Source organism: Branchiostoma lanceolatum, chromosome 1, assembly GCF_035083965.1.
Source record: "Branchiostoma lanceolatum isolate klBraLanc5 chromosome 1, klBraLanc5.hap2, whole genome shotgun sequence".
In the NCBI taxonomy this organism is placed as follows: domain Eukaryota; kingdom Metazoa; phylum Chordata; class Leptocardii; order Amphioxiformes; family Branchiostomatidae; genus Branchiostoma; species Branchiostoma lanceolatum.
The window spans coordinates 36,330,578-36,349,654 of NC_089722.1; the positions used below are offsets into that span (position 1 = coordinate 36,330,578).

A 19,077-nucleotide genomic window follows, 5' to 3' on the forward strand; every position below is an offset into this window, starting at 1 on the left:
TGGATTTTAGCTGATGACGTCATCAAATTGGCATAATTTATGTATACTAAATCATGAAAGTAACATAGGATGACATATTATGTTAGTTATGTAACAAAACAAGAGCGGTTGAGTAAGAAAACCTTGAAAACTCATGGTTTAATCCGAGATTACGGAATTTTATCACAAACCCGTTGCGATGGCAACACAATAAATTGTAAAGTTATACTATCACCATAAACTTGTTGCCAACTAAATTCTAGGAAAAGTCACCAAGTTTGGTAGTCCTAGCACACGTTGTTCATCAGTTGCACGACGTCAAAATTGGCACTTTTAGCCCCCTCTCCGTCCTTATAGGGTTATAGTGGTCTCTGCAGTGCACACATGGTCCTCAGAGGGCGTTAATGCACTCTTGCATTCTATATACCCCATGGCACTTGGATGGCAACCTCGCTGTGTCCGAGCAATTTGATCATTTGACAGAGCACTCAACAAATCTCAAAATAGATTTTTTTAAATCATTGTGTGTTTTGTTGTCTTTTCTTCCATACTTTTACATGTTGCATGGTATTCCAATTATGAAGTCAAGGCTTACACAAATCCAATTTTGAATGGGTCGCGCTGAGGTTGCAGCGCGATCGCCGTCTGAATAGGGACATTACATACTGTTGTGTTACTTTGTCCACAATCACGGTTTATCAATTACCAAACTGAAGTACAGCGAAACTAATGCAGTTTTATTCAGAATTATACAAAATCATTTTGCAGGATCCAAATGGCATTCTAGACAGATATATCAAAGTATTTATGCATCTATAAACATGGATATTTCTGCTTTACTACTTACAGAATTCATATCTGTAGTACACGGATGTTGATTTAGGGTTCTATGTCCACCATTGTTAGCCTAGATGCCTATTGCAATATTTTTTTGACTGTTTTAAAGATACTTGACTTCATAGTGTTCCGGATCTAGCCGCATTTTGCCAATACAGTAGTTATTCGCGAGGACTGACCAAATGCGTCATATGTATTATTTTAAAAGTATATAGAATCTAAGTAATGTTACTGAGTCATTGAATATTTACCATGATATGCTTGATCTTGTTTTTCAGTATATAGAAATAACTTGATATCGATAAAGATATATGTGTGATATTTGGAGAGACAGTTACGTTTTTAGCCATTAAGTAATGTTTAGCGCGCATTTAGATCCGGTTGCATCATAACGTTTTGCAACTAAAGATGATGTTTGTATCCAACTGCCACTGGTGACCAGTTCCGACATGTAAAAGAGTTGAATTGAGCGTAAATTGTTTTACTGTTTCAATCTTAGTACAAATCTAATACCATGTCCCACGATTGATTCCTATCGAATCACTCCCTACCATTGGCAGTAGATGATATTACAAGGTAAAGTTATCCCCATGCGTATCTCTAATGCTACACTGACTAAATCACTAGCACCTACAATGTATTTCAAACAGCCCAGGCGAGATTGCAGCAGGACGAGCGATGCGCTTGAGGGACCAAACGCCAATAAATTAGACGGCGCGTAGAAGATTTTTCTGGCAGCTTTACTAACAAGGGAACATATCAACTAGGCCGTGGCTCCTATTTTTGAGTTGGTGTAGCGCCCGGCTTCTACATTCGGAAATATGACATTCTAAAATTCCCAGATTGTATGATCAATATCTATTTGTTACTATTGTGTTGCAATTCTAAATTAATGTTAATAACATTCATTTAGAATTACAACACAATAGTAACAAATAGATATATTGATCACATTGTCATTTTTCATTATCTATTAATCATCATTGCAACGCTTCAACTAAATCATTTTACCAATAATGGTTTCTAAAATGTATCAATTGAATATGTTAGAAATCAAATTTCGGAATCCTATACTTATTATCGCGACTTTTTATCATTTCTTTTTGAAATCCCATCAGTAACCAATGTGCAAGGGGGCCCTTTAAAAGTCTTAACAAATAAGGATACAGAAGATAACTACTAACATAAGCCTAATAACATGTTCTAATCTGAACTAGTAAACGGAATATGAAAGTAAATGGTCAGTAACGATTGAAAAAATGCGATAAAAATTCGTTTGTGCAAATGAATTATGCAAATCAAAGTATTTAAAAAGACTGATTCTGGTATCATACTTTTTTCAGAAAACTATTTTTGTAAAACATTATGAATTTTTTCAAGCAGTAAATTTTCCAAGAAAAGACCCACATATAATTTCGTCTCCTCTCAGTTCCAACGAATGATTTATAAGTTTGAAGTGTAAAAACGCCCTCTGGGATGAACTCTGTATGATCTAAGGACAGAAAGTAGACAGAACTGTCCTCGAATATAGCTCTGCGGAAGGTTGTGACGAATAACGTACTTTGTCCCGTACGCATGAACCTATAATGCCGGAGACCCTTTTGTGTATCTAATAAGTCATTCACTTCATCGTCTGATCATCTGAAGCTGCATGGAGTGGGTGACATCATTCTTCCGCCTCACACGGCGATATCGAGATTAGTCGACCTCATTGCTCCCCTTGTCCTGCTATCCATTAACCAGCAAAAAGGGAAATACCTTTAGGCGGCCTGTGCGTGCGAAAACTGCCACACGCGAGGTATTAACTGTCCCTGTACAGCTTATTGGCACAGACGTTCAGCTGTAGATCTTACCGACTGGCAGCGCATAACCAGGAACCCTGCCTAGGCCGTGCATCATTTTTATGGTACTTCGTATACGGCAACGGTTGGTGTCACCATACATAAACATCTTCGACTTAACTCGGCTATTCCGGTGAGAACAGCATGCGATATCAGGACATTATCTTCACGGATGGATGCACGATGCGACTCAAGGCAATCTACGTAGAAGCATCGGTGAAACCATTGAAGGTTCGGATTTGACTAGCGGTGATATTTCTTGCAGACAGCGACACGGCGGACGGCTCCCCCTCTTCAGACCTTCTTAGACTTGCTCTTCCAATACGTAGCGGCGTTTGCATCGGTTTTCTCCACCGCATTTGAACCAACCCTGGGCAGTATTGCAGGGATTGAGAAGTAAGTCTTTCGACATGGTGACTGCCAGCCAGAAAAGGACAAGACTCGAGCGCTGTGTGGTTGTCCTTATTTTCGTGCAGAATTTCGTTCTCACGAACAAAGGTAAGATCCATCCACTGTAATACCTTGGAAAGAACAATCACAGTATACGAACGGTTCAAGGCATGGTGAAACTTAAGCCGTGAAAATAAAAGGCCAGAAATTGCAATCGTGGCTGGCTGGACAGTCTAATTCAGCTGTGCCGGGAAAATACAGTTACGTTGACATGATACTAATATGTCGAAAAGTTAAACCATGCACAGCAGGATTAAGGTACAACTGCATTAAAAGAGAGATCGATATTCTTCTCGTACTATGATCTTAATTATTTTTGTATGTTTCCCTAAAATATGTTTTGCATATGATACGCGGCGGCGCGTTCGTGTTCCGCAGAACATATGATATCTTATAATGCGCCTTGGGATTGAAATAGAATACCCAGAGGAGCGCAAGTAATTGAATTTCGATGAATATTGTTTTTTACGATTCTAACGAATACTTTGAAAGTGACCGATAGATTAACTGTTCTATACATGTTGTTGCACTGGGGAAAACAAGGATTAAAAGATGACAGTATTTTAGATTGATTCCTTTCCTTGATTATCACACATGATAAAGTTACCTGGGGTTTCTAGAGATCAAACGACTGAACTTCTTAAATTAAAAAAAAGAAAGCCTCAAAAGTCAATCGTCTAATTCATAAATACAGCGTCAAGCCCATGTCCTAAAAATTCTAAATACCAGTGAATATTTTCAATCGAGTTTATCAGGAAAGTGAATTCTGCAAGGCTATCATTGGAAGTGTGTATATGCAGCGCATACATAGGGCAGTGCTTACAAATAGCTAGGTTCTCGCTGATAACGTTAGGTGCGCCTACGAAGAATTATTTATAAAACGGGATTAACTGTAGAGAAGTATACCTAACATGATATGATGTAAAGCCGTCATGTAATTTTGAAATCACATCGCGCTTGCTACATTTAAAGTTATGATTATAACTCGCATAGCAATTTCCTGTCCGCAATGTTTATAAGTATATAGGCCAGTATCTCGGCCAAAATATGTGATTTGCGTTCAGTCATCGTGGCAGAATGGGCCAACATGGGCTGTTTGCAATCCGTCTTCTGGGTATGAAAGCAATTTTACCGTAACATTATTGCAAATACGGCGAAGAGTCTCGGGACATAAATGGCAATGGAAAAATAAAGTCGGAAAATGTCACTTATGACTCAAGAACAGTCTCTAATATGAATATAACGGTTCAAAGCGTACTACTGTTTATGTTTTAAGTAAAATAAAAACAAGGATGGTGTAAACTGTTAGGTTCTCTAATTGTGACTACAGTGCACCGCCTATCAATCCTGCCTTTGTGAACTGAATTCAATTGATCCTTATTACTGGACTAGCAATTAATCTGGAAACCAGGCTAATGAACATGAAGGTCTGCCAAATCAGGACTATGATGAATTGATTGGGCACGGCACTAACTAATTGGATAGATTTTATTGGTTCATTAATCCTTGACTTTGATTGCAAGACAAAGAATCCAGTCTGTGGATCGATGCAGTCCTGTAGGATACAGTGAATAAGATATGAGATGGTATACATTACGCCTCATGTAATGGAACTGGAAATTTTGCCGCTGATACTTCATCACTCGTAGTCAGTATCGACACATTGACACAGTAGAGCTTGTTGGGGTCGCAGCAGATCAAGGTCTAAAGCTTAAGGGTGTGTGTTGTGTTTCCGGTTACCCCATAGAAAACCTGCCGGCCTTTGTTTCGCCCCACAGATAACAAGGTATATAAAATCGTCGATCTAATATCCGTCCGATGCAAATAAAAACAGACTTTCTGGTTTTCACACTCCCTTAACAGATTAAAGCTGGTTTGAAAAAGATGTAAGAGTACGTAGTAAACCCAGTTCTTCTTAAATATGGTTATTAATGATTTATTTGTACAATGAATATCTGTGAAATTACAACATGATCATTTCGATTTTTCCAAACTGTATTCGTTGGATCACTTCGGTAAAAATTCCCTGACTTTATCAGGACCGTAAACGGGAACACAACATGGATTTTCCAAGGTTCTTTCAGTCTCACTTACTGTTGAGAACGGTTCGTCATCCACCAACCGCCACCGACACAGCCACGCCCTGCCATCAGTCATTAGGCACTGACAAAAGAAAGGGGCAGGCAATATTCCCATGGGTCCAGACAGGGCAAATTACATTGACTACAGAGAACGAGAGGGTAAAAGTGTATCCAGTCATGTGATATGGCATGACTGTCATTCAGCACCTGGGCCTTGGTACCAACTGTCATGACATTTTGTTAAGCATCACCTGTGTGGTTTTATCTCTTACGCAATAGTCTACTTTCAAATTAATTCCGACGACGTTTCAGTGTAACAACGTCACGAGGGAAACTGGTGCTTTGCAAATTTTACAGAGAGATAGATAGATAGAAAGATAGAAAGATAGAGAGAGAGAGAGAGAGAGAGAGAGAGAGAGAGAGAGAGAGAGAGAGAGAGAGAGAGAGAGAGTCGTATCGTCGCCAATGTAAAATCTATGTCATGTCGTGGTTTCCTTGCTCTAAGGACTGCCTGAGTAATCGATTACTGCGCATTTTAGCTTCGTTTCCGTTATTGGTGCTGTCTATTTGCCATTGGTGTTCATTAGTAGTGGAAAGAATTCTACATTTGAAGCTATAGAAACAGCTTAGAAGATTAAGTACATGAACCTTATAACAAGGAGACAAGAGGAAATTCAAAAGCTTTGGATTAGTTGTGCACTCATCATCATACAGAAGACAAGCAACTGCGTTAAGCATTATCGACAAGAGATTGGATTTCACGCCACATATAATTCGGGTAAATTTCATGGTTCACACGGAATGTGCCAACTGAAATTCTCCATCGCCTTCCGTTCCGCTAACAAATAGTAATCAGTACTGCCATATGGCCTGCCAACTCATGGGACACGGCTGGAATCTATCAAAGCATCTGTTCACCTATTTAATGAGATTTTAAACCGACAAAATCCTTACCTTGAATACCCATTGGAAACTATAGCTATAAAATAAAAACTTGTTCCATTTCATTTATGCTATACGCTTCCCTTTGTGTGCGTATAATTAAAGGTGTTTTTTCTACATCAAAATGAACATAAAGGTTACATTCTGCTTGATCCTTCGCACTTCATACTATGCCCAAATCAGTATTTAATAGAATGTTTTGTTATTGCAAAATATGGTAGGTAGCGGGGCAAAATGATAAGTTTCTCCGCATTGGTATCAAAGTTCCATCTCCGTCATCCTAGGTTGAGTATTAAGAATCCTGTTTGATTTGGTTGAGGCTTTACAATATAAGGCAAAAGTACCTAAGGGCAATGGTGACGAATGGTCTTTGGGTTACGCTTTCATGTCGAATCTCAACATGTCATGGAGCATTTTGAAAACAACAAATCATGCGTTATACAAAATGAAGAACGCATGCAACATTTTCCGTGGGGGGTTCATGCAAGTGTTGGAGGAAATTAGTTTCCTTGTATTAATCATCTTGAGCCAGGCACTGTGTCCCTTAAAGATGTATAAAACTATGTCTAAAAGCTTTCTTTGATGAAATTTATCAAACTAAAACAGAAAAAGTCAAGGGACCGACCATGAGGACACATTGTTATCTGTTGGTATTTTAATATTGGCATTCTTAGTAGTTTGTAAAATAAGCAAATTAACCTTTCTTTCTATATTTGTACAGAGTGCAAAATTGCCAACAGTTCTTTATCAGCTTCTAATAGTTACATATAACTAACTATGTGTAAATCTTTGACTTAGCATCTAGACTGAATGGTTCCTTTAACGATTCAACAAACCACATTTTAAGCTATGTTCCACAATACGAGTAGAGTCCATGTGAAGATATCTTTAAATTCATCAGAGAGTATTGCACATGTAAATCCTTAGCAAATTGGCTCTTCAGGGAATAGAATGATTTTACACCCATCATATTTGTTTTTCGCCAAAACAATTGGCAATAAAATTGTCATATCAACATATCATTACAAAATTGTTACATCATACTCTTAAAATCGCACATTCAATATATCTTTAACATCGTTACAATATACCTTTAAAAGGGTTGAGGATGGGCTGCACATTTTACATGCCATAATCCATCCACTTTTCCATTTGCTTTTATCCGCAAAGCTTCTATCACAAACGTCCCAGTAGGATGCAGATCTGTATGATGGGGCCCTGGAGGCACTTATAGTTACTCGGGGATTTTCATGGGCATGCATGGGAATATACTGTAATGATGTAGATATGCATTTAAATTAAGCAAGTGTCTACAAATATGCGAACGTTGTTGCGCTATGGAAAGAAGCTTCTGTGGAATTATCTTCGCAATCACAACGTTTCCATTTAATGAACTTCTGGAAGATTGTCCTGACCTCCTATGATTTTAATCTTAGTAATTTTGACAGACTGGGTCCATTTGTCACATTCTGATATTGGGGTGGTCGCAGTGGCATGAGTACGCAGTAAATCAGTATGAAGAGAATCAGCTCGCATTCTTGCAACCGTGGATTCAATTGAACTCCCAACAGATACAAGGTATATCAAAGAACCAATCAGTAGTCTTAAACATTTTTGGATTTTTACGTTGCCTGTATGTAGACTATGGTAATCAATGCATCCACGTTTGACTCAGAAGTGGAAAATCATTAGGTAGAAAATGAGCTTGTAAAGATGGAAAAAGAAAAGGTCTTAAAATGTAAACTGCTGCTTGTTAAAAATGGTAGGTTTTCGTGTTATCTTATGTGTGGAATGTAAAGATTTTGGCGGCACAAAGTTCTTACAGTTTCAAGTATAAATACAACGGGTATCATTTTTTGCCTTCATGTGGAAATTATATTGGTAGCGATTTCTTCCCCATTTCCAACGCACATATAAGCATATCAGGGACGTCCAGTCATTATTGATTGTTTATATACAGTGATTTAGTTTCTCTCGAATTCTTTTGTAGCACTATAGACGGTCTTACAACGTAGTCAATGAAGCCCGAATACAAAATCCATCTTCTATTTTGCAATTAAAGCCCTTCACTCCTGCTGCTGTTGTCACGTTATCTGCAACACGCTCTGGTGAATGAACAATCGAGGTTCTTTATCAGCAGTATCTAATTGCATTGCGTGCTTTGTCCTTTGCGTTAATGACCTGTCAGAGTCTTCATCCATGTCCAATCAGCTTGCAGCCCAATTGTGCCCTTATTAGAAGTTGTGAGAGGAATACCAATATTGCAATAGGAGCAATCATCAGCCTTACGTTTTAGCATGAAGTTGGTAAATTGCATTATCATGAAGTTAAACTGTTCTCCAATTAAACTGGAAAAAATAAGCGAAATTTTGACTGAATCAAGTATTGTTATGTCTCATGTTTGATGTCATCAATGTGTCAAAGGTTGTTGGAAGTTGATATCGGCCACAGTCCAGGTTGGAGCACATGGAAACCAGTTAAGAACCCTTACATTTATATCTATATTTTAAAAAGTTCAAAACACTACCTACATGATTGGCACCCTCCTATGGTACCAAGTTGTGTCACTTTAGGGAACACGGAGTAATGCAAAAGTAAGTGATCACCTACCATCGTTAAATCAATAAATCCCGTCTAACCTGTCGACTCTATTGCGTTTTATGGATGGTAATTCCAAATGAAATAGTCGATAGACATCTTAAATGTCGACCAATTTTCGTCTCGATTTCTCAATCATGTCATTACAAGGCACACATTTCAAAAGTAACGGTTTTCTCAGCACTGCATAAATGAGTTCTTATTAAGGACACACGTCATCAACGACCTTTTAAACCGGAGCTTCAATAAGGGTACCGACGAGAGGTGGGGATACTATGTCATGTTTCATTACAAATATCATTCTTGATTACGATTTTATAGACTTGCAAGTACTTTGGTCTTATTATGCTCTTGGAATTTTATTACCTACGTTTTATACCTAACACTAAAACAACGCATAATCTAGACGTTTATAACCTATAAAATTATGCAGTTCGAGGCTACAAAGTCCTCATAAGATAAGATTTTGCGACGATAAAATAATTACAATGTCTTTTAATGTAGTGGTGCCTAATGTTTCGTACAACGCCATCGTCTATGTAGTTCATGGTCAGGTCAGCAATAACGAGCAACTGTGGAATTAAACACATTCCAATTGCGATTTTACGGCACATCTAAATGGCTGTACTGTAGATATGTTTCACTTGAAATGGTCACAGTAAAAGCTACAAAACGGGTGGAAACCCCTATTATGTTCTATATTACTTGACTTCTCGTAGGATTTTATGTGGCTTTACCCCCGTGTATTGAGAAAATGTGCATTTTAGATTGGCGTTAATGGACTCATAGACCGGACATTTTCCGGACGTGCACAGAAAACACAAAGAACCTACGACTGGGTTACGGAAATAATTTGCCATATCTGGTAATTAGTGATCGCCATCTTGGTGTCATGTATTTGTCCTAAAATAGACTGTTGCTGAAGCGTGCACAGTGTGTTTTATTTTCTCTATTTTTCATTGGCAATCATAACTATTATTCTGTTATAATTTTTCTAAAATCTTTTTGCACTTGATGGACAGTATTTGAGAGGGTCAGAAGATATATGGATGTCCGGAAATGCTTCAACTACGATTCACTGATATCCAATATATCTATTGATTATATTGTCATGTTTCTATGATGTCATACAAAAGGTCAGGTAATACGAAATTTGACTAGTAATGTGATAGATTAACATTATCAAACGTAAACGCCGTTTACATTAGTGCTGTGAGTATCATACGTAGAGGTTTAGTTTGTAATGATTTTCATGTTTTTTTTCTAAAACGAATTATATCATAGAATATAATTTAATATTGCAAATCGTAAAAGCTGATTGATCTTAATTTTGTAACTACCAAAATGTCTCAAGCAATTTCGAATAATATGAGAAACGGTATTAACAGTAAAACACGGTTAAGAACTATGGTGCGAATACTGCGTTTATGACGTCTTAGTTCTCAGTAAAACCTACCACACAAGACACACATTTATGCTGACATTGCAGTAAAACTCGCACTTTGCTTTTACAGGAGTGTATCAAATTTAGGAGCTACACATAAATCCATACAGGATGATCCATTATCGGTGATAACAATTTGATATTAAAAGTCATATCGGTCTGACATTATGAGCAACTTGTCATGGCTGACAAAGGTTACAAGTTACGTGTGTATTCATAGAAAATCATACGCATGGGATCAGAAGTTCGAACGAATATCTGATACCAGGATATTTTTTACAACGTTAAGGTTAATTGTCTGAGCACTGAATCTGAATTGTGATATATTGATTACTTCATGCGCTGCCGCTTCTGAAAGTTTGACAGCTTAAGGATCTTTGCATTTCTTTGGTTTCTCTTAACCTCTTTTAGAAAAAAAACTTGAGCACTTAAAGCTTTAATGATTTTCCTATGGGATATTCGTCCTATATCAATATCATCATTCAAAAAAGATGTTTTAATGTTCCTTTTATATTACATGTGTTTTTCTAGAAAATGATGTCAAGTTAATCCCCCTGACACATTGGTTTGCTATACGTACCTTGATACACACTATATGGCATCATTTCCGTGTCAAAATTACGTACGTAAAAAACGTCACGTTTTGGGGTTATACGTGACGTATTGAGGGTCAATACGTCACCTATGAAAGGCCTACGTCACGTATGCCGGAACGTACGGATACGTGACATACATATGGTTTTGCAATTTCCGTGTCAAAATTACCTACATAAAAAAACGTACGATTTCTCGTCCAAACGTCACGTATAACAGGTCATACGTCACATAAGGCATATACGTCACGTACTAAACGTGACATACATATGTCGTGGCATTTTTAGATCAAAATATCGTATCTACGTAGACGTCACGTTTTGTGGTTATACGTTACGCACATAAATGGGTTATGTTAACGTACCACGTTAACGTAACGTATGTAGGCCCTTCAAGTTATTATAACAAACAACGTTAACATAACGTAGTCGAAGTTATCATAACGCATTACGTTAACGTAACATAGTCATTTACGTTATCATAACGAAGAGCGCTAACGTAACGTACACTAGAGTGAACCTTTATAATAGGCGTGTTCTGTTTACGTCATTGGTTTATGTTGTGTATAACGTCTACGATAGACGCGTTCTGGTGACGTCATCAGTTTATGTTATGTACAACGTGTATGATAGACTTGTTCTTGTGACGTCATCAGTCTATGTTTTGTAAAAGCCGCAGCACACAATGTATTAGTGTGGGTACAAAGTAGTACGGACACAATTTTTGATGCCTGGCTAGAATATCCTATGTGAGCATTAGCCAGATTTAAACTGTGCCGTGGGATATACTGTCTGAATTGATGAATTGAATTGTGAACCATTCTGCTCGTGTATTTTCGAAAGTGCGCCATACTACGCGTCAACCCGTTCATTGAGTGAACTCAACAGATAGGCGATGCTCTTGTCGACTGTCCGCATCAAATCGTCGTCCAAATGCCCGAAGGTCGCGTACAGTCTTCCTATCCTCTGCCTCGTATTCGCTCAGACTTGACCACAAGCCCTTTGCTAAATCCTTCGAGCGGCTCTTGAAATGTAAATCCTCCAGGGAACGGGGAACGTTCTCGTCCCGGCGCAGAGAATCGTAGTGGACCTCGGAGCGTGCACGTCCGACCCGACACTTGCCAACGCCATGAGGTCCCTTGTGTCCCTTCACGGGTAGAGAACAAGCACGACTGTGAGTACTTGGAACCTGCCATCATGGATCCTAGCGCGATGCCGGAAGCGGTGACCTTGAAGGACGAAGACGAACACGAGCTAGAAAAACTTGAAATTTTAGAGACAACGGACCGCTGTGGCCGGCACGCACCCTTTGATCGCCGAGTGACTGTCGGCGGTAGTGGTCTGAGCGGAGATGCAGACGGGGGGGGGGACACGTGCTCAGGACCCGTATGTCGGGGGCGGAGCTTGACCACGGAGACGCCAGACTACGCGTCAACCCTTCCATGGTGATCAGCCATTGGTTGGAAATCAAGGTGGTCGTGAGCTCGCTGCTTGTGTGGATTACCGCCCAGCGGGCCGGGTGACAGTTTACAGTTCACCATACTTTCTGTAAAGACGCATTGCATTATCAGAATATGAATTTACATGAATGTTATAGCCAACTTGATGGATAAAATATGGGGAAGTATAGTAGAGCATCTGTCATCGATTGTGTAACTATTGTGACATTCGTCCCATTCTCATCCATTTGAAACCTGAAATTGTTGTCTGGCCTTGTTTGGATCTGAAATGTTTAGATTTATGTGGGTGAGGATATGGAGGGATCACTATGTACTTCTGTGGAATACTGCCATACGGAAATAATGTTTTGGTCTGTCTATTACAATGTAAAAGCAGTGATGGGCGATGGTTTTACTAGTCCCATATATGACCGCGGCTACAAGTACCCGCGAGAACTAACAAACACAATAGCTGCCCGTACACATCGATTGTACTCGAAGATTCCCTCTCATGAACTTTCCAAGCCCCTTTGTGTCGATTTTGTAGACACTCGGGCAGATCACACAACAAGGTGGTCTTTATACAACCATCAGAGAATCACACCTTTTTGTCTCCAATTGGCTTATCACAATACAAACTAATGCACCTGGTAGGGAGAGCGGCAAAAAAAAAACCGGGTCACTATCTTCTACTCTCCAAGCAGAGGTTAGTGGGGCAGATCGTCACCGTTTTATCATATGCCCCGTCGTTTTAGTTTGGATTGGGCTAGCGGACAAAAAACGGGGCATATATTATGATAAAACGGTGACGAGCTGCCCCACAAACCTCTGCTTGGAGAGTAGTAAGGGACAATTAGAGAAGCTCGCGGCCGTCGCTCAGAAAAAAAAAGATCTTTCATTGCCTCCATTGCAGACTCCGTCCGGCCAAGGAGGTTGGTGAGGTTGTTTACTTTCAAGTTAAAGCTTTACTATTACATTTTTTTGTTATTGCTGGCCTTCTCGGTCTTCCCGGACAGCAATAAGAAGAAGAAAAATGTAATGGTAAAGCTTTAACTTAACAAAGAAAACAGCCGTAAGAGTCTGAAATGGAGGCTAGATCTTTCAACCAATATCGATCTTCTAGGAGCTCTTCACATCTGCTTTGAAGCCCAAGCATCTGCTTGGATCACAAATACCTGATGGATCCCAAACATCTGCTTGGAGCCACTACCATGTGCTTTTCTAGATAATTTTCCATTGCTCCCAAGCAGATCTATAGGTCCCAACATCTGCTTTGAGTCCCAACATCTGCTTTAAGCCTCTATTATCTGGTCGGAGCTCCAAACACCCAATGGAGCAGAACGAGAAAGGCACAAGCCTCACTCAGAGTGCCAGCCCTTTTTAGCTTTCCACGTCCGCTCGCCACGACCCGCTACCTGGCTGAAAAAAAGAGCTGACACTCAGCAAGCACTCAGGCTAGAAAGGCATATCTATATATAGAAAGCACATGTTAGTGGCTCCAAGTATATGTTTGAGCTCCAAGCAGACCCTATCTCCATAGCCGACCCCCTTCATACAGCTGACTCTATTTGGCCAATTTCTACTATTTTCCCAGCGACCCGCAGAGACTGATAGAGAAACTTTTATTGTGAGAACATTTACAAGGCTCAACCATAAAACCTCCTTGGCTCAACCAAGGCGCGAACCTCCCACTGGGACGTGCGCGGGTGACTGGGTTTGTGCCAGAAATCGGTCATAAAAAGATTAGTAACCCGGACATTCGAACCACGCGCGAGGAGGGGGGGCGACAATACAAAAGGTCACTATTGAATAGAAATATTCCGCCCTGTTTGAGTTATCGCACATCTCATAATTAGGTTGCAAAACATACTTCTTCTTCCAGTTTGATACGGTCTTCGCAACATATAGATCTGCTTGGAGATTATGGCACATCTATGATCTAGAAAAGAACATATTCCAAGCAGATGTTTGGGCTCCAAGCAGATGTTTGGGCTCCAAGCAGATGTTTGGGATCCAAGCAGATAGTTGGGATCAAAGCAGATGTTTGGGATCCAAGCAGATGCAGAGAGCTCCAAGGAGATCGATATTGGGTGAAAGATTTAGCCTCCATTCAAGACTCCTTCCTGCTAGGAGATTATGGCACATCTATGATCTAGAAAAGAACATATTCCAAGCAGATGTTTGGGCTCCAAGCAGATGTTTGGGCTCAAAGCAGATGTTTGGGATCCAAGCAGATGCAGAGAGCTCCATGGAGATCGATATTGGGTGAAAGATTTAGCCTCCATTCAAGACTCCTTCCGGCTATTTTCTTTTTCAAGTTTTACTATTACATTTTTCTTGTTGCTGTCCGGGATTAGGACCGGAAGGCCAACAATAAGAAAGAAAATGTAATGATAAAGCTATAACATGAAAAAGAAAACAGCCGGAAGGAGTCTGCAATGAAGGCTATGAAATATATTTTTTCTGAGTGACGGCCGGGCTTCTTTGACTGTCTCTCACTAATCTCCAAGCAAAAGTTTGTGGGGGAGATTGTGACCTTTTTATGATCTTTTATCAAATGCCCCGTTTTTTGGCCCGCTCTCCCCACCAGATGCAAGTTCGTCCCATTCTCATCTATTTGGAACCTAAAATTATTGTCTGGCCTTGTTTGGATCTGGAATATATAGATTTATGTAGGATATGGAGGGATCACTATGTACCTCTGTGGAATGATATACGGTGCCTGGTATCCCTAGTCTCCAAGCAGACCTACGGGTTGGCAAAGACCGTATCCAACAGGCAGAAGGAGTTTCTATAGCCAACCCAAGTCTCATAGCCAAACTTGGCTATGAGACTTGGGTTGGCTATAGAAACTCCTTCTGCCTGTTGGATACGGTCTTTGCCAACCCGTAGGTCTGCTTGGAGACTATGGTATCCCAGGATATGGAGTTTTGTATACGGGTACAATCTCTGCTGATCTATAAATGCTGGCACACGGAAGTAATGTTTTTGTTCGTAACGGGCGGCGGTATCAACTCCCCTGTACTTTTATAATAGGCTCTACTGGACTCTGCGGGTCGCTGGGAAAAGAGTAGAAATTAAATAGAGTCAATTATATGAAGGGAGTCGGCTACGGCCTATTGGACCCTCTCTCCATAATAGCGGACTCCATTCATACAATTGACTCTATTTGGCCAATTTCTACTATTTTCCCAGCGACCCGCAGAGACTGGTAGAGGCTAATAGACGGGTACACAGTATTCCAGGATAGGTCTAGCCGCAGTACACGGTCACCAAATCTGCCGTCGAAAGACCGAACGTCTTAAGTCTCCGGAGCATAAACATAAATTTGTTGGCCTTCTTGGTAAACTCGCAGACTTGTTTGTCCCATTTCAGATTAGACTGAAACCAGATTCCCAACACTTTAGCAGCGATCACTGCCAGAAGGGATCAGAAGGGGTTTGCCCCCGAGAGTTATGGGTGGAGGGGGAGGTGGGCTCTTCATAAGACATAGTCAGCACCATACATTTCTTAGGGGTTTAAAGTTGCGCAGTGTTGGACCATACTTCAAGTGAATCCACTTGTTCATAAAGGTATGACTGTTTGCGCACATATTTCCATCGATCGGCTAGACACTCTGACAGACCACACATGGTGGTCTTTTTACAATCTTCCTGTCATAAAACATCAGAGAGCCACACCTCTTTGTCTCCAGTAAATATCACAAACTTGCACCTGGTGGGGAGAGCGGGCCAAAAAACGGGGCATTTGATAAAAAGGTCACAAACTCTCCACCAGCCTATGTTTGCAGAGTAGTATGCTAAGAGAAGCCCGGCCGTAACTTTCATAGCCTCCATTGCAGACTCCTTCCGGCTGTTTTCTTTGTCAGGTTATAGCTTTACTATAACATTTTTTCTTTCTTATTGTTGGCCTTCCGGTCCTAATCCCGGACAGCAACAAGAAAAATGTAATAGTAAAACTTGAAAAAGAAAATAGCCGGAAGGAGTCTTGAATGGAGGCTAAATCTTTCACCCAATATCGATCTCCTTGGAGCTCCCTGCATCTGCTTGGATCCCAAACATCTGCTTTGATCCCAACTATCTGCTTGGATCCCAACTATCTGCTTGGATCCCAAACATCTGCTTGGAGCCCAAACATCTGCTTGGAATATGTTCTTTTCTAGATCATAGATGTGCCATAATCTCCAAGCAGATCTATATGTTGCGAAGACCGTATCAAACTGGAAGAAGAAGTATGTTTTGCAACCTAATTATAAGCTACGGCCGCGTGGCGCGTTGGATACACCCGATCCCTCGATCTCGGAAGTTAAGCAACGCGCGGTCCGGACAGTGCTTGGATGGGGGACCAACCAAGGACGTCCGGATTGCTGTAGCCTCACGAAGCTTTCCACGAAATCGTCTTCCGGGAGGGACGTAAAACGGGGGTCCCGTGCTCGAGGAGGTGCCTCAAACACGTTAAACAGCCTCATTACCCTACACATTGGGTACCTGCCTGTGGCACTGGCTGCAAATACACCTGATATTATTATAAGATGTGCGATAACTCAAACAGGGCGGAATATTTCTATTCAATAGTGACCTTTTGTATTGTCGCCCCCCTCCTCGCGCGTGGTTCGAATGTCCGGGTTACTAATCTTTTTATGACCGATTTCTGGCACAAACCCAGTCACCCGCGCACGTCCCAGTGGGAGGTTCGCGCCTTGGTTGAGCCAAGGAGGTTTTATGGTTGAGCCTTGTAAATGTTCTCACAATAAAAGTTTCTCTATCAGTCTCTGCGGGTCGCTAGCGCTGGGAAAATAGTAGAAATTGGCCAAATAGAGTCAGCTGTATGAAGGGGGTCGGCTATGGAGATAGGGCCTGCTTGGAGCTCAAACATATACTTGGAGCCACTAACATGTACTTTCTATATATAGATATGCCTTTCTAGCCTGAGTGCTTGCTGAGTGATCCTGAGTGTCAGCTCTTTTTTTCAGCCAGGTAGCGGGTCGTGGCGAGCGGACGTGGAAAGCTAAAAAGGGCTGGCACTCTGAGTGAGGCTTGTGCCTTTCTCGTTCTGCTCCATTGGGTGTTTGGAGCTCCGACCAGATAATAGAGGCTTAAAGCAGATGTTGGGACTCAAAGCAGATGTTGGGACCTATAGATCTGCTTGGGAGCAATGGAAAATTATCTAGAAAAGCACATGGTAGTGGCTCCAAGCAGATGTTTGGGATCCATCAGGTATTTGTGATCCAAGCAGATGCTTGGGCTTCAAAGCAGATGTGAAGAGCTCCTAGAAGATCGATATTGGTTGAAAGATCTAGCCTCCATTTCAGACTCTTACGGCTGTTTTCTTTGTTAAGTTAAAGCTTTACCATTACATTTTTCTTCTTCTTATTGCTGTCCGGGAAGACCGAGAAGGCCAGCAATAACAAAAAAATGTAATAGTAAAGCTTTAACTTGAAAGTAAACAACCTCACCAACCTCCTTGGCCGGACGGAGTCTGCAATGGAGGCAATGAAAGATCTTTTTTTTTTCTGAGCGACGGCCGCGGGCTTCTCTAATTGTCCCTTACTACTCTCCAAGCAGAGGTTTGTGGGGCAGCTCGTCACCGTTTTATCATAATATATGCCCCGTTTTTTGTCCGCTAGCCCAATCCAAACTAAAACCACGGGGCATATGATAAAACGGTGACGATCTGCCCCACTAACCTCTGCTTGGAGAGTAGAAGATAGTGACCCGGGTTTTTTTTTGCCGCTCTCCCTACCAGGTGCATTAGTTTGTATTGTGATAAGCCAATTGGAGACAAAAAGGTGTGATTCTCTGATGGTTGTATAAAGACCACCTTGTTGTGTGATCTGCCCGAGTGTCTGCAAAATCGACACAAAGGGGCTTGGAAAGTTCATGAGAGGGAATCTTCGAGTACAATCGATGTGTACGGGCAGCTATTGTGTTTGTTAGTTCTCGCGGGTACTTGTAGCCGCGGTCATATATGGGATTAAAACCATCGCCCATCACTGCTTTTACATTGTAATAGACAGACCAAAACATTATTTCCGTATGGCAGTATTCCACAGAAGTACATAGTGATCCCTCCATATCCTCACCCACATAAATCTAAACATTTCAGATCCAAACAAGGCCAGACAACAATTTCAGGTTTCAAATGGATGAGAATGGGACGAATGTCACAATAGTTACACAATCGATGACAAATGCTCTACTATAGGGCGTATTCACGTGACGTCATCACCCCTGCCCTCCGTGGGCGGCCATGTTGGTGCTCACCCTGCAGTGAAGTTTCTCGGTGTCCGACGCTCTCTAAATTTCCAAGGAATGCGAAGTCGTCTGATCGCTGTTTTATTATATGCAAAGAGTCTCCAGCCTCATATCCTTTTCGCTACAAAAATCCAATTTCACCTACTGGAAATGACCCATTATCGACGAGCGAGGTTCCCCAGCAGCAAACCGGCCGCTAAACTGTTTACAGAGTACGCATAAAATCAGTTCACAGCATACAAGTGTTCCAAGGCCTGTAGCCACGTAGTACAGTGTCTTGAGTGTCGTGATAAATTTTGTTGACAGGGAGTACGTTATGATCGGAAAAGTTCGACGTTGAAAGACCCCCAGTTTATGAATGAACGTATCTCAAGCAACGACTACACGGTGCCGCGACTGTGTTACACAACGGGCCTGTAACTTGCTTTTCGACCAGATACAAAAGGTTTCCATACACACACGTTGATTCTCAAACTTCAACTATTTAGATCCGCTGTTCGTATGTCAGAAATCCACTTTTGTTTCAGTCGTTTAGTCCCTTCGTAATCGTATGTTCCCGCACGTAACACGAGAAACGCAAAACCAATCTTACTGTTACCCGACCGGTGTGTGCTTTATC

At 41.0% G+C, this 19,077-nt stretch overlaps 1 protein-coding gene across 2 annotated transcripts in view; it reads left to right on the plus strand.

The window, feature by feature from the left end:
- Nucleotides 1–2,446: 2,446 nt before the first annotated feature.
- Nucleotides 2,447–19,077, plus strand: part of LOC136421419 (kin of IRRE-like protein 3) — a 36,908-nt gene continuing 20,277 nt past the window's right edge. For both annotated transcript variants that reach the window (XM_066408715.1, XM_066408722.1), the window contains exon 1: nt 2,447–3,155. In XM_066408715.1, coding sequence (XP_066264812.1) covers nt 3,068–3,155 — 88 coding nt within the window. In that variant the 5' untranslated portion in view covers nt 2,447–3,067. The remainder of the gene's footprint in view (nt 3,156–19,077) is intronic.